Raw genomic sequence first — 14,309 nt, forward strand, 5'->3', positions numbered from 1 at the left:
TCGTGACGGAAACGCTATGTCTCGGTAAAATACAGCAATATTTTCTACCGATTTCAGTTATATGTACTGATTTATCTTGATGTGTGCAGACTTAAGCGTAAGATATGGAATGCAAGATATAATTAATGACACATTCTTGTATATACAATGATGCTGATGCCGGCTATGACCTCAGGTATACCCGATGTAGAGCAGCCTCAAAATAGGAGGCTGATTCACCATGTCCTATTGTAGCCGGAACCGCCTCAGAGTACCTTCGGAACCGTAGTTTCTTGAAAGATCTAGTACCCGAAAGCGAAATAGAGCGCACTAAGCCCGCTCACAGCGAAGACAGCCCACATGCTTTTGATGTACTGCTTGTTTGCAAAGCCAAGAGCAAAATCCAAATACAAATGCCTGACACCCGCAAGCGAGTGATAAGTGAATGGAAACGCGATCAATACCTTCGTCAAAACCTTTGCTGCAACTGGCCAGGCAGCCACGGAAGCAGCCATTGCCGAGGAAGAAAGGGGCATGCCGAGCGCGTAGCCCATGAAGGTGAGGTAGAAGCCTCCGCTAAGAAGGACACCTGTGATGCGGTTGAGTCCGGAGCCGATGTAGTTAACTTGGAAGCCATATATGGACAGGTGAGGTGACACGGGGCGCCGAAGGCGTTGCTGGACTAGGGTCTGGCCTGCGTCCGCAGCGTAGCCACCCTTCTGCGAGCTGCTCGAGCTGAGCACCCTTTTAACAATGAATGATTCACGGTTCGGTCCGTGCAAAACTTGATTGCTTTGCCATGGCCTGAGAGCAGCTGGGTTTCTTTGGTCAGCAGTGAGTTGAAACCACGTGCACTCCGAGGTTTGGGGGAGGGAAAAATAAGAATACCAACATACAGCGCTTAGCAATTCTCTGCCATAGCTGCTGAGACATTTCGTTTCGATCTCTTTCCCGCTCTCGTCACCGATGCGAGACGTCCGCGATTGATGATGGCGGTCGAGATCTAAAAGTCGTGACGGCTTTGCGCTGGTTGGAAGCCGAGGATGCAAGGAAGTGCACTAGCGTGGACGGGAACACTTATGCCGTCCAACCATTGTAAGGCCCAGCTCGAAAAGAGAAAAGCCGCATCGAACCTCATTCAAGCTCTGCTTGAGGACCGCAGGAAATTTTCACGGCGATGGCCATAAAAATCTACCCTCTAAAACCGCTATTTTGAGCTATTGAAAGTGGTCCACATATGGTCGATCCTATCAGCAGAAAACGTACTCAAATCAGCTACACAAAGCAGAGTCGGGTCGAGAAGACTTCAACGTGGTGCTGTCAAGGTGCGAATACAAGACCATGAAATCTAGAAGTAAATGGAGGCGCTGAAAAACGAAAAGCGTATATGATTATGAGCCCTTGCTTTAGGTAATATCTACATTGGGTATTTTCACCAATGCCTAGTTGAATACCGAGTCCTTAAAGCGCTACTTTCCTTTTCTACGACGCCCATTTTTTTTCGCAGAGATAGTGTCTACGATGTCGCCTCCGGATTGGGATTTCGCCATCTCCAGACTTTGAAGTAGCATTTCGCCGCCATCCTGAACACGGGCTTTAAGAAACCCGGTATCTCATCTGCTGCCGCAGTCGTGACATACTGCTCGATGTTCTTGTCCAAGCCTCCATCATCAAGAAATGACGCGCTCATCATGTCATAGGTTTGTTTCTGGACAATCTTCGCCCGCTCGAACATGTCTTCTTCATAAGCTTTAATACTGGTTATTAGAGCTTCCGTCGTGCCTGCTGTTGCCGCAGTTTCGATAAACCCAGCCAGCTTCATCGCATCAGTCATCGCTAAGTTGACGCCCTCTCCAGCGAATGGGGTCATGACATGGGCAGCGTCACCGAGAAGTGTGATGCCGAGCCTGTTCTTCCACCTGTTTCCCACAGGCAGCATATACAGATTCCGCGGCACGACACCGCCATCGGCACTTTCGATAAACTGTCGCAGTCTAGGGTCCCAGCCCTCCAGATCCTTAAGCACAATCTGCTTAACGAATTCGACGTCTTCTATTCTAGACTCGAATTGTTTGACCCAATCCTCAGGGTGGACGCTCCAGTATGAGACAGTTATGGAGCCAGAGCCCAGTTGCTGGGCCATAACGCTCCTGTGGTCGGCAATCGCGAACAGCGAACCCCGGTCAACAAGTTCGTACAGGTCCGGATGCATATCCTTTGGATTTGATATTAGAAAGGTTACGCCTGAGATTCCTGAATAGTACGGCTTTTCATCGGTCAGAAGGCTGCGTACATGGCTCCAGCAACCATCTCCTCCAACCACTAGGTCAAAACCAGTTTCGGAAGGTCGATCTCGGAAGTGCAGATGGTATCTTCCGTTGATTTCTTCGACAGATTTCAGGTGGTGGTTCCATCGTATAATATCATGAGGTAGTGCATCCAATAGCAATTGCCGTAATTGGATTCGGTCGATCTCGGGTCGTCCTCGCGTGTTTTTGGCGTCCTTGGTACCTTTGAAGTGAACGAAGGATTGCATATGCTTATTGCATAGCCGGAAAGCTGGAACTCAATTAGCACACCGTCTTGGATTCACCACCGGAGCTTTCAATCTACCTTCTGCATCAAACCTGGCCAACTTCAAGAACTCGTCGTACAGTCCGCATTGTTGGAGAGCTTTGATTCCGCTGGCTGTGTGAAGGTCAAGCGTGCCGCCTTGGGTTCGGGAATTTATTGCCTTCTCACTCTCGAAAATGGTGACATCAACGTCGACATTTCTGTGGAGCAAAAGGCGAGCAAGAGTACAGCCCGACGGACCGGCACCAATAATTGCAATTTTGAATGTGGGCATGTTGACTACTGGTGTCTTAAGTTTGGGCAGTGTGTAGAGTTTTCTTGAACATGGCTCTCCACGAGATTTGCAATGAAGCTACCCCATTATATACTATTCTAGTTGCAAATTTCTCGTATGACATCCCCGAGATAGGTTGATGCCTAGGATTTTGATAGCCAACCTGCAAATGCTCATTTCGGCGCCGACGCGGCCGCGCTAAACCTAGTATGGTCAATATTTCGAGAGCGAGGCGCAGCAATTGGTGGAGAACACAACAGCAATCGCATCGTAGGAATGTCCGCGTTTTTGTCCTCGTCAGCAACGAACGTCATTGAACTGCAACTGATAAGCTACCTTCGATAGGAATGAACAAGCCCAAGGGTTTCGACATGTTGTCTGAGAGGAGGCATCTCCTAATTTTTAAGACGTCGATATACTCTGATTTTGTCCTCTTGAGTGCGATGTGACCAGCATCGAACCTCGTTCCTTTAGAACAAAACGATTGTTCAGTTTGTCGGAAGATACATTCTCTATCGGTCAAGGCATTGGATACAGTCCGCATGTTTGAGGATGCAGTCCAGGTTGTATTTCAAACATCAGATACACTAGATACATATTTCAATGCCCAGGGCGTAACGCTAAATCTACAGCTTTCACCACAGCCATATCCCTCGATGTGTGAAGGCAGAAACATGCCAGCCTTCTGACATGTAAGATAAAACGAGTTGTCGTGATATGGCGTGGACGTGCACAATATATGTCAGGTTTTACTACCAGCTTAGCCCAACCTTCTTGGATTCATACCTCTTGGGCCTCCAAACTTCACCTTTGTATCGTCACTTATCATAACAATTCTCTCCCTCAGCAGCCTCCCCTCAGTACCTAAGAGCGCCTTAATCACAGCATCACGACCTTTGCCAAACCCTTTCAACACAACCTCCAATTCCTTGATAGGAGCCTCTATCCTTCTTGTGCTGGTGGTGCCTTCGGCAAACTGGCTGTCTCTCGCAGAACGCAGGAGGCCTTTGTCTGCAATGGTCCTCATGACATACGCGGAGAGCTGGAAAGCTGCGTCAAAAGAGCCTCGCTGGCCCTTCCGGAAGCCGATGTTGCCCGTTGAGAACGAAAGGATGGGTTCGCGATTTGGACGCGTAAGGACAATATGCGTGTTGTGTTTGTGCGAGTAAACGTGCAAATGGTGAGGCTCGCGTCTTGCTTTCGCTAGAAGCGCCATAACAGCGGGTTCCTGTCCCGGTCTATATGCAGGCACATCGAACTGCGCTCGTTCGATGTTGGCCATCATGTTCGCTGAGCTTGTTCGCCTATCGACGTTCGTATGCTCCACATCGATGCCCTCTGCTAGGGCTCTCAGTTCTTTGTAGGCGCGTTCTTTGCTCTCAGCGTCAGGGTTGGTAGCTGATGATGAGTTGCTCTGATCTGTTGTCAACCGATCTGGCCTATCTTGCTCGGCGGAGCGGTAGGCGGAAGTCGAAAAAGTGGCCTGCGGGCCTTTGCGCATTGACTGTCGGCATGATGAACATATCGACGGCCTAAAGAGGCGAGATAATGACGGATTTGGTGGCATTGTAGCTGTCAATTGATGCAATAGCCAGTGGGCACCAAAAAAGGATGGTCACGAAAGTTGTGATGAGCAGGGGACAGTCATCCGTTTCTGAGGTCCGCTCTCGGCGTTTTCGCTCGGGGCGGAAAGCGGAATCCCAAAGAATCTTTTTGGATTTTGCCATCATCACGTCTTCCATCAGCGTCCAGTCTTTATTTCTGCTATTTGTTCCTGAAAAGACTCTTTAAACGAGCCGACACGTCATTCGCATAGCATGAGGAGGAGTCTTACCAAGGGCGCTGCGTTGGCGCGCTCACGCGTTCCGGCTCGAACTTTCGTTGCGACGCCGACGGCTGGGTATGGCAGAACAGCGGCGTACAGGAGAATAACGAGCAATGCGTCACGATCGCAAAGCACTTTCTTGTCCAGCATCCAATGCCCTTCTCCGTCTACGATCACCCCTCTCCTGCATTCGTCACTCTCTCCATCAGCCGTCCTCTCTAGAACCACGGCAAGCTACATCCGGCAGTTTTCATCACAATCAAGGCTGCAGCAACAAACAGCTAGATCTAAGGATGATGTAAGAGAAGATTCACCTACTTCTGAGCAGGAGGCAAAGAAATCTGCCTCTGAATCAGGAGCTGAGGACGAAAAATCTTCGGAGGGTAAAGCTGGGGAGCCAGGTAAAGAAGAATCCAAGCAGAAGGAAGAGGCGCCTCCACCTCCTCACGGGGACAAAACGCCGTGGCAAGTCTTTACCGAAACTTTGCGTAACGAGTTCAAGGCTTCTAAGGAATGGAATGAATCTACCAAGCAGATTGCAGCTGGCTATCAGGACTTCACACAGAACCCAAACTTGAAGGCTGCGCAATCCGCATTTCAGAAGAGTTCAGAGGTTGTGACCGGTACTGCTGGTTCTGCTCTTAAGAAGACAGCTAGCGCCATTGGCTCAAGTGCTGCTTGGACCTGGGACACCAGTGTGGTCCGAGGCATCAGAAAGGGTGCCAACGTTGTTGGCAGTGGCTTGGAAAAAGCTACACGACCAGTAAGAGAAACAGAAGCCTTCAAGAGCGTCAAGGAGACTATCGATGATGGCAGCTCATCGAGATATGGGGGTTGGTCTGATAAGGATGAGCGAAGGCGCAAAAGAGAGTTGAGGGAAGCAAAGCTGCTCGCCAAGAGCGGCAGCAAACGGATAGAACCAGCTGTAGAGGATCCAAAGTATGTATTTTCACAATCACTTGGCATCATTCAAACAGCAGACTGACAAACTCTCCAGTGCCGGGACCAACGTCACGGTCCATAAGGATGCTGCGTGGAAGGAGAAGTGGCGTGAGTTCCGAGACAACTCTCCCATTGCACAGCGCTTCTTTGAAATGAAAAATACCTATAATGAGTCCGAGAATCCACTCATTAGCACGGCCCGCAGCATTAGCGATCGGGTTGCTGGTTTTTTCGCCGAGAACGAAACGGCCATGGTGATCAAAAAGTTCCGGGAGATGGATCCATCCTTTCAGATCGAACCCTTCCTTCAAGAACTGCGAGAGTACATCCTGCCAGAGGTGTTAGACGCATATGTTAAAGGCGACACCGAAACGCTAAAACTGTGGCTGAGCACGCCGCAGTACCAAGTTTATGAGGCACTGATGAAGCAATACACTACTGCAGGCCTGAAGAGTGACGGCAAAATCCTAGACATCCGACACGTGGACATTTTGAATGCAAGGCTTCTGGAAAATGAGATCCCAGTGTTTATCATCACGTGCCGGACGCAGGAAGTGCACGTGTATAGGGATATCAAGACTAACAATCTGATGGCTGGTATGGATGACAAAGTCCAGCTTGTCACGTATGCAATTGGCGTGACGAGGATTCCAGAGGATGTCAATAACCCAGAGACGAGGGGCTGGCGTCTCATCGAGCTGCAAAAGAGTGCCAGAGATTACATATGATCTTGGAGACAACAATTACACTCCAAATTTCATGACGCAATCTCAGCAGACTCACGCCTGATGTATATACATCTGTGGCGTAGAAGGCGACGTTTGAAGCAGACAAAGCATTGCTGCGGCGTTTGAGGACGGTCTGGTCTGAAAAAGTTGCATTTTGGAGCCTGCAATCTTCACTGTACATATTACCTGTTCGAGCCGGCCGCGACAGCGTAGGCGACGCGTGCTTTTGGTCTGTACTAATGGCTCGTGGTTGGGAGTTTATCACAAGCAACCATCTGAGCATCTAGAGCGATACTTCGCAAGTTCTCCCCTCGTGTGTAATCATATAGCTTGTAGTTTTGAAAACCCGGGTCAATGAGACTCAATTGATGACTGTTCCGTACTGTTAGGCGCATATATCAATTTTGTCCGGCTATTTTTTCTTCTGGTCCAGCCAAGCGTTCACACAAATTTCCCCTTGACAGTCTCGATATGTTTTCACTTCCGCCGGGTGTGCACCTTGTGGGAGAAATTTCTATTGCGATGCTTTAACACGACCCAACGAGACAGCGTCGTGGCGAGATTTTGCCAGGGACCCTCATTTTTGTGCCGAACTGTCACTTTTCATCTTGATCGACTCAGGCCGAACGACGGCAGATCTATTACTCTCATCGTCCTGACGTTGAGATTTCGTCCGTGGAATGTTCATCACCGCATTTCTGGCCGAAGATACATGTTGAACAAAAGCATTCGGGAGACCGATCCCTTCGTTTGCTGAGAGGCCGATTAATCGCGGAACGATTTTCGTGCCGCGGACCCCGTTCCCTTTAAACGCTACTCACTGCGCGCGGCTCCTAGTTAAGATATTGCGTTACTATACATAGTTATCTCGCTGAGTAGTGGCTATTTGGTATGAGAACGCGATTGTTCACTACATCTCAGATCTTTGATGCTTTTGGAACGAATCTGCCCCCCCCCCCCCCCCTCGGCTGTGGTGTCTTTGAATAAGAAAGGCAGATGTTCACTCGGAAAGAGGATTCTCTGTCTTTTCGTGTTTTCTTGAGTGAAAATTTTCGCGCTTTTCGCATTAGCCGGAAGGCATGAGGCAGAACGACAAAGACCGCTTAGAAAACGTAGATCGGGTGTGAGCATAGTGGATGGTGGATCCTATAAAGAAATCCCGAGCTGGGGTTAAAAAGTGGACGGATTGCAAGTCAACATATTCGTGAGTAAAATGATTAGAGCGACCATACATTCCACATTTGTGCCTTTACAAACGTTATCAGATGTCTTCGATTTCGGACATGAAGTTGACACGACTGCAGATAGCGTACACGCCACTAGGGATCAGCGAAGAGCTGTGATCATCTATCATATGTAATTGTAGCAAGTGTGGATTTTTCATGAATCACGCGAGCGGCTTCATCTTCTTCTTTTTCTTCTTCGCCTCCTCAGCGCCCGCCTTCTTCGCTTGGAATTCTCTCCAGCTGCCGATGCGCTCGTCTCGTGTCCTCTCCCAATTTTGCTCAAACTCCCTCTTACGTTTGCGTTCGTTCATCTCCTCTTCCTCCTTGCGCTGCTGTCTGCCCTCCTCTTGCATCTGCGCCTTCAGTTGTCGTTGTCGTCGCTTCTCATTGTCCATAAGCACCCACTTGACCTTCTCCTTCCACTCCTCCTTGAATTCGTCGCTCTGGAGCTCCTCGCTGTGCTTGTTGACATCCCACTTCTTCTCACGGATTAGGAGCATGCGGGCATCTGCTATCGCTTCATCGAGGCGCTCGCGTGTTTTCTCATCTGTAAGCTCGCTATGCGCCTTCTTGAGTCGATCAAAGGCATCGGGCGCTTTGGGGTTCTTTGTCTTGTCCGGATGAATAAGGAGTGACTTTTTGCGATATGTCTTTATGATGTCAGACTCTGGTACTCCCGGTTGCAAGTCAAGCACAGCGTAAGCGTTGAGTCGGAACTCATTGAGGATGCCTAGATAATACTGTTAACAATTGTGTGGAGCAGAAGACGCTCTATAGAATGCGTACGGTCTATCTCTTGATCCTGCCGGTCGGATTAGTATTGCGAAAAGACTTGCACACGATCGCTGAGAATACCTTGTCAAATTCTTTGGCTTCTTTTTCAAGAATGTCGAGGACATCCTGATCGACCTTCGCATCGTCATTCGAGGATGACATGTTTCTAAGTACTCACCCTTCAACCACTGCTCTGGAATATAAAGCAAGTAAGGGTAAGGCTAGGCCAAGTCAAGTGAACTGAAGCACAAATAGAGTGGTGGGATGGAGTCGTTTGAAGGCGAGGTCAGGCACAAGTGTAATGGAATCGATAAGAGGTAATCGACCACGCTAAGCCTTAGAATAACTGCAAGTTCCAGGGTCCGATTTAAGTCACGTGTATCACGCGTCACTTGAACGCGCCTAAACACGTCCCAGTGTTCGACATCGCAAAATTGTCACCTTGGAACAGCGCCATGGGTAAGTGTATGAGGCGGCCCATAAGAGATTTATGCGCCACTAATGATTTGCAGAGGGAAACTACGGCAACTATGGCAACTACTCGACTACCACGTACAACTCCGGCGGGGAAGCAGGCGGCGGTGGATTCATGCCTGGAGGCTCTCAAACAAGTCCAAGCGGAGGCGGAGTGCGACATGTTTTACACACATGAGAGAAATCTGGCTAACGACAGAGTAGGGATTCAAAAACGAGAGTCTGCGGCCTGTTACTATCAAGCAGCTCCTAGAAGCCGAACCAGATGGCTCCGAGTTCAAGATCGACGGTTCGCAAATTCACCAGGTCAGTAGCACTTAAGCCAACCACAATGTTCGAGCTTACATGTTGAAGGTTACAATAATCGGTCAAGTGCGCAATATTTCCACGCAGACGACAAACATTACGTATCGGCTTGATGACGGAACTGGAGTGCTCGAGGTCAAGGTCTGGATCGACCCAGAGGCTTACGATGTGAACCGACCGCAGATCACAGAGAACACATATGTACGCACATGGGGCCGGCTGAAGGCCTTCAGCAACAAGCGACATCTGGGCGCACATTTCATCCGGCCACTTCAGGACCTGAATGAGATTAACTACCATCTGCTCGAGGCCACCTTAGTGCATCTTCAATGCACGAGCGGTCCGCCCGGCGAAGCTGGCAAGGGCGGCGTGGCAGCCAAAGGAGCTGTTGGCGACACACTACCAGCGGGCTTGTCAAATGCAGCCAGAGCCATCTACAAAATACTCAAGACCACACCAAGCGGCAACGAAGGTCTTCATGTGCAAGATATTGCTTCGAGGACAGGCCTAGAGTACGCTGATGTTGCGAAAGGCGGTGATGAATTGCTAAATGCTGGTTTGATATACACAACTGTCGATGATTCTACTTGGCAGATTCTGGAGATGGGTAATGGGTACTAAGACATCTGGAAAGAAGGACAACGGTTTATGAAATGAGACCATCTGCACAGTTTGGCTTTGGGAATTGCATGCACGCATGTGAACGAAGGAAAACTTCCTGGCATCGAGCTTCCAGCTTTGAAGCGTATACGGTATGAGTATCCTTTGCACACTCGTAGATGTTTGCAATGGGACAAATAATGACTCCCCAATATGAAAGAATGCCATCAGCTAGACATCAATGATCACACCACACATTCGGTCCGACCATGAGCTTTATGTAGATCAAAGCGACTGCAGCTGTTGTCTTTGTCGGTCCATGTGCGGTATTGATGTGCCACTCGCTGAATCACAAGGCAGAGTGATACAATTGCCTGAAGATTATCTCTGCCGGATCACTCATGCAAAGCGGAGCTTGACTGGCGTGGTCGAGACAGTTTTCGCCCAGGCGCTGAAGCTGTCTCGCCGTCCTCCGCATGCACAAGGCTCCACCTGCGTCACACCTGAACGGAACCGTCCTGCATGCCCACCGACAACCGAGCGACACAGCCTAAAGGGGATGCATCACCACTGCCCAGCGAAGCGCAAAGCGCGGCGAAGGTCGGAGTGGGCCGAGCCATCGAAGCCAGCCTTTCTGCCCGTTCTGATGTGACCAGGACAATCCTTGCCCGACGGCTCGGTGTGAAAAGTTAAAACCCAGATCTCATCGGAAGGCCAAATAACAGAATCACACCACGTCTGAGATGGCATGTTGGCTCCGCGTGGATTGCTGGCTAGCTGCATGTCTGCGTGCGGCCTGCAGAAGTGTCTCATGCGTGCAGACCACGGCTGCCTCTTATTTTTATTCCCGCTCACGACGACGCAGGGAAGTTTTTGCTGGAGAAAGAGGGAAGAAAAAAAAAATTCTCCGATCGCGACTTGATGCAGGTCTCGAGGCGCGCGATTGGTGTCTCCCAATTGAAACGTACCTCACTGGGCCTTGCGACATTCCCACATGCCGGCGACGATCCTCTAGGCTATTCTAGATCTTTTCGATGCCTTCCCACCTAGCCTTCTCGCTGTCTTCCCGGTGCATGCTTTCTTGGACTGTGCCCTTCACTCTGTCTCGTCTATGCGCTGGCTCGTGCCCTGGAACTCCAGCATTTTTCCTATTAATCTCTCAGTTCCCTGGCCTTTTTTCCCCCCTTGATGTCAACCATCCGATGCGGGCATGACCAACTGCGGATTACTTTAACTGCCCATTCGTGGCTCAACGAATACTCTTGAGGCTTACACTTTTCGCTTTGAGTCTGAACTGAACTTGAAATCTCCAATAAACAAAGGTGCAGTGCAGTGCTATTGGGTATCTGTTAAGAGCAAAATCTCTTCCTCAGGTTGAACAACATCCGTGACCGCCCAGTTGTTTGCTATTTTCCCGCCGGTGGACCCATCACTGCTTCCGTCGCTGTCTAGCATCAAATCCATTGTAAACATGTTGACCACTCGGATACTCAACGCTCGAAAACCCAACCTAGAAAAAATAGTTCGCGATGGTTCCCGTCCCATAGCCTCATGCAGCCATTCCGGACCCAAGAGATGAATACAGTGCTTCCGTTCCGACTCCAATGATCAAAGGTGCATCCTCCCAGAATGATCACAACAACCCGACCAAGATGTGTATAGGATATACAATTGAAGATTCACCAGACATACACTCTCCCATATCTCTAGGAAAATCGACCAACCTGACATGGGGACTTTCATAATCACTTCTCAACAATATCCCGGATATTCAGTCTTCGACGTTTGCGTGTATCCTCCTCGTCGTCAGAGCTTCGTTCCGGAGTGCGACGTCGCGAAGAGCTCCCTACAATTCCCGTCTCAATGTACTGACTTGTGGGCGTAGTAGGGTCGCTACTCACGATAGGTGGTAATTGGACCGATTCACCGAGCCCCGGTCGCCCTCGTTGCCCCATTGATGTGGGCGGGCGTCGTTCGGGTGTCGCGGCAAATGGACCAAGCGACGGCGGAGGTTGCATTCCTGGTGGTGCTCGACCAAAATGTCCCTGTTCGGGAGACGAGTAAACGTAAGATGGGGGGATTGAGGATGGGGGATGGAGTGTCGTTATCAATGCCGGTTGCATTGAAGAAAACGGCGACTCAGGGTTGGACACTTGATATGGGGAGCGCGCTGGGCTTGAAGGATCACCGACCACGTAATGGCTCCCAAGTACGTAGGGGCTTGGAACAACTTGAGGAGCTGGTGGCTGAAGACGATACAAGATCATTGTGGCGAAAAACGTCGTCGTCCTTGCCAGGCGGATACGCACTTGAAACTGCTCTGTTGAACCGCCCGTAACACGAAAGGTGTACACATCTTGCCGATCCTGAAAGTCTCCGCTGAGGGATGCAGAATTCTCCGGGTCATGGTCGCGTACCGCAGCGCGTTCTTGCTGCTCAGGGTATATTGCTGGCAAGTATGTCGGCTCACGTCTGGCTCTCTCGTCCCGGAGCTCGTTCTGGATGCGCTGCAAGGGGCCTTCATACTGGGCGGTGACAAAATCTGACAGCGGTCGATCGACTATGTCATGGTTACCACCTAAAAGAGCCCTTAGAGGCTCGCTGGCTTTCAAGATCTGCAGATCAAGGTTGAGAAATGCCGAAAGCTGCGCATTACTTGATCTTGACGTGTACATTGAAGTATACGCGACACTTGCAGAAGTAGAGCCATATAACGCAGAAGCAGGCATACCATGCGAAGTACTTGGACGCGAATCTTCCGAGCCGCTACCGTATGCTTGCGTGCGTAAGACTCGCAAAGAGTCTCGTCGACGATGCCCACGGTCTAAGTCAGCACTCTGAGGACCCGTTTGAGTCGCCGCAACAGCCGCCGCAGCTGCTTGCTCAAGCCTCTGCTCTCGATCATCGCGAAGTCTGGGGCGGCCTCGTTTTTTGTGTTCTACGTCAATGCAGGTTGCCTAGATGCTTCTGTTTAAGAATTGAACGATAATGGATATGACGAGAACAGCTCACCTGCTTGCCAGAAGCCACACATCGGGCACAAGGACGAGCCTCGTCACAGCTGAGATGTGCCTTCTTACAATTCTGGCATGCCTTGGCAACGTGTGCTTTCGTTCTTCGTGTCGTTCTCTGGGCCCTTGGGGCAGACGAGCTTGAAAGAGAGGTAGGGCCCTGTGGGTACGTCGGACCACCTACCATTGGGTGCTGGCCAGTATGAATCATTGGCATAGATGATGGCGTGGCGGAAAGATATTGATCGTAAGTCTGCGATGGATAAGGAAGATGAGACATCGGCCTAGGTTGCAACTCAGGACGCTGCTGAGGTGGATAGTACCCTCTGGAATCATGGCCGTACGGCGGTTGCTGATATGATGCTGAGGACGCCAACATTGTTCCTTCCATGTCGGTAGCTGGCAGTGGATAGGCCTGTCGACCGTGCGAAGTAGAATACGAGCCTGGATAAGCGGAGCTAGAAGTGGTCTCTAGGTACAGGGATGACCTTCGTGGAGAGGTGGGAGTATCTGACATGGGCGGAGAAGGATATGCTTGCTCGAGGCTATGGGAGTACGACCAACGCGGAGACTTGGTCAGGGTCAAATCTGGCCGCTGTCGCGCTGCCGACGTACTGCTGGTAGAGTGCGGTTGACGAAATTGACTATACATAGCGCTATATTGGCCGAATAGTGTTGACAGGAGGCAGCCAAAGGTTCGACACCAAATCCAGGCCCAGAACTGAGCTGAGATTGTAGAGGTTGGTACGGGAGCAAAGAAGAGTTGACGAAAAGCAGAACAAGACGTACCAAAGTATCGAATCTAGTGGCGGATGTCTCCTTTGAGGCTTCAACGGAGTCCCTGCGCCTAGTGCTCAGTATGTGCGGGATCAAGAACGGTCGAAGAAGCACCTAAGCATATTGGCTATGGCGCATATGCACGAAGATTTCTACGCATCCAACAGGGTCCCGTGCCGAACTCTTAAGGAAAAAAAGCACCCACCTTTGAGTCGTTCAATTTGTCATGCAGCCATTCGTTATGGCTATCCGAATCTTTCACTGCAGTTCGCACTCGAGGCACCGAAGTCCTGGAAGTCAATCAAGGAGACCAGATACCACACATACACCTCTGAAAGTGTTGATGTGTGGGGCGTGAGGATACGTGCAATTGCCAACAAGCGCTCACGGAAGAAGGTGAAGAATCGATAATGCGCCGCCGAGTGGGCAAAAAGAACAAGTACAGATCGAGGCGTTAAGACCATCAAGGGGGGGATTTTCACGCTAGGTCGATCTGCTTGCCTTCGTAAGTCGAGGTCGAGAGATGCAGGTCAGGTCATAGAAGAACAGCCATTGCTGCGAGCAAAGCATAAGCAATTGTGGTAAGGTCAAAACTTTTGTTTAGCCTGGACCCAGCCCACCGGATCAGTGCCTGCCCATCATCTGATAAACAAGAGTAATTGCAACAATAATGAGAACAGGACTTCGCCACGCCACGTCTGTGATATGCGTCAAGGCATGGTCAACACGGGAGGGGATTGCAAGAAGACGTTCTTTGATGGGCGTGGCTAGTAGTGGAGTTGCAGGCAGGCCTGGTGATGGCTTGATGCTTGCCAATCT

At 50.2% G+C, this 14,309-nt stretch overlaps 7 protein-coding genes across 10 annotated transcripts; 2 read left to right on the plus strand and 5 right to left on the minus strand.

Moving 5' to 3' along the window:
• Positions 1–6: 6 nt before the first annotated feature.
• On the minus strand, positions 7–992 carry PV09_02521 (succinate dehydrogenase, cytochrome b556 subunit). The gene is made up of 2 exons (XM_016355574.1): positions 876–992; positions 7–793 (listed from the first exon to the last, which is right to left on the minus strand). The coding sequence occupies exons 1-2, from the start codon at positions 910–912 to the stop codon at positions 282–284; spliced, it is 549 nt and encodes a 182-aa protein (XP_016216710.1). The 5' UTR covers positions 913–992; the 3' UTR covers positions 7–281.
• A 369-nt stretch (positions 993–1,361) lies between these two features.
• Positions 1,362–2,917, minus strand: PV09_02522 (uncharacterized protein). Its single transcript, XM_016355575.1, has 2 exons — positions 2,593–2,917; positions 1,362–2,538 (listed from the first exon to the last, which is right to left on the minus strand). The coding sequence occupies exons 1-2, from the start codon at positions 2,825–2,827 to the stop codon at positions 1,496–1,498; spliced, it is 1,278 nt and encodes a 425-aa protein (XP_016216711.1). The 5' UTR covers positions 2,828–2,917; the 3' UTR covers positions 1,362–1,495.
• Positions 2,918–3,279: 362 nt separating this feature from the next.
• On the minus strand, positions 3,280–4,453 carry PV09_02523 (uncharacterized protein). The gene has a single exon (XM_016355576.1). It carries the CDS (start codon positions 4,392–4,394, stop codon positions 3,588–3,590), a length of 807 nt encoding a protein of 268 aa, XP_016216712.1. The 5' UTR covers positions 4,395–4,453; the 3' UTR covers positions 3,280–3,587.
• Positions 4,454–4,550: 97 nt separating this feature from the next.
• PV09_02524 (uncharacterized protein) lies at positions 4,551–6,711 on the plus strand. The gene is made up of 2 exons (XM_016355577.1): positions 4,551–5,591; positions 5,650–6,711. Exons 1-2 carry the CDS (start codon positions 4,645–4,647, stop codon positions 6,320–6,322), a joined length of 1,620 nt encoding a protein of 539 aa, XP_016216713.1. The 5' UTR covers positions 4,551–4,644; the 3' UTR covers positions 6,323–6,711.
• Positions 6,712–7,515: 804 nt separating this feature from the next.
• PV09_02525 (uncharacterized protein) lies at positions 7,516–8,619 on the minus strand. Its single transcript, XM_016355578.1, has 3 exons — positions 8,404–8,619; positions 8,335–8,350; positions 7,516–8,278 (listed from the first exon to the last, which is right to left on the minus strand). Exons 1-3 carry the CDS (start codon positions 8,482–8,484, stop codon positions 7,710–7,712), a joined length of 666 nt encoding a protein of 221 aa, XP_016216714.1. The 5' UTR covers positions 8,485–8,619; the 3' UTR covers positions 7,516–7,709.
• A 132-nt stretch (positions 8,620–8,751) lies between these two features.
• PV09_02526 (uncharacterized protein) lies at positions 8,752–10,004 on the plus strand. The gene is made up of 4 exons (XM_016355579.1): positions 8,752–8,781; positions 8,835–8,950; positions 9,001–9,102; positions 9,151–10,004. The coding sequence occupies exons 1-4, from the start codon at positions 8,778–8,780 to the stop codon at positions 9,721–9,723; spliced, it is 795 nt and encodes a 264-aa protein (XP_016216715.1). The 5' UTR covers positions 8,752–8,777; the 3' UTR covers positions 9,724–10,004.
• An 863-nt stretch (positions 10,005–10,867) lies between these two features.
• PV09_02527 lies at positions 10,868–14,242 on the minus strand. 4 transcript variants are annotated; one of them, XM_016355583.1, is made up of 5 exons: positions 13,696–14,242; positions 13,503–13,554; positions 12,715–13,439; positions 11,604–12,659; positions 10,868–11,548 (listed from the first exon to the last, which is right to left on the minus strand). In XM_016355583.1, exons 3-5 carry the CDS (start codon positions 13,363–13,365, stop codon positions 11,474–11,476), a joined length of 1,782 nt encoding a protein of 593 aa, XP_016216719.1. In that variant the 5' UTR covers positions 13,366–13,439; positions 13,503–13,554; positions 13,696–14,242; the 3' UTR covers positions 10,868–11,473. The 4 variants fall into 4 exon arrangements, with proteins under 4 accessions (XP_016216719.1, XP_016216716.1, XP_016216717.1 ...); XM_016355580.1 differs by having other exon boundaries at positions 10,868–12,659; XM_016355581.1 differs by lacking the exon at positions 13,696–14,242 and having other exon boundaries at positions 10,868–12,659; positions 13,503–13,606.
• Positions 14,243–14,309: the final 67 nt, after the last annotated feature.

Source organism: Verruconis gallopava (assembly GCF_000836295.1).
Source record: "Verruconis gallopava strain CBS 43764 unplaced genomic scaffold supercont1.6, whole genome shotgun sequence".
Classification (NCBI taxonomy): Eukaryota; Fungi; Ascomycota; class Dothideomycetes; order Venturiales; family Sympoventuriaceae; genus Verruconis; species Verruconis gallopava.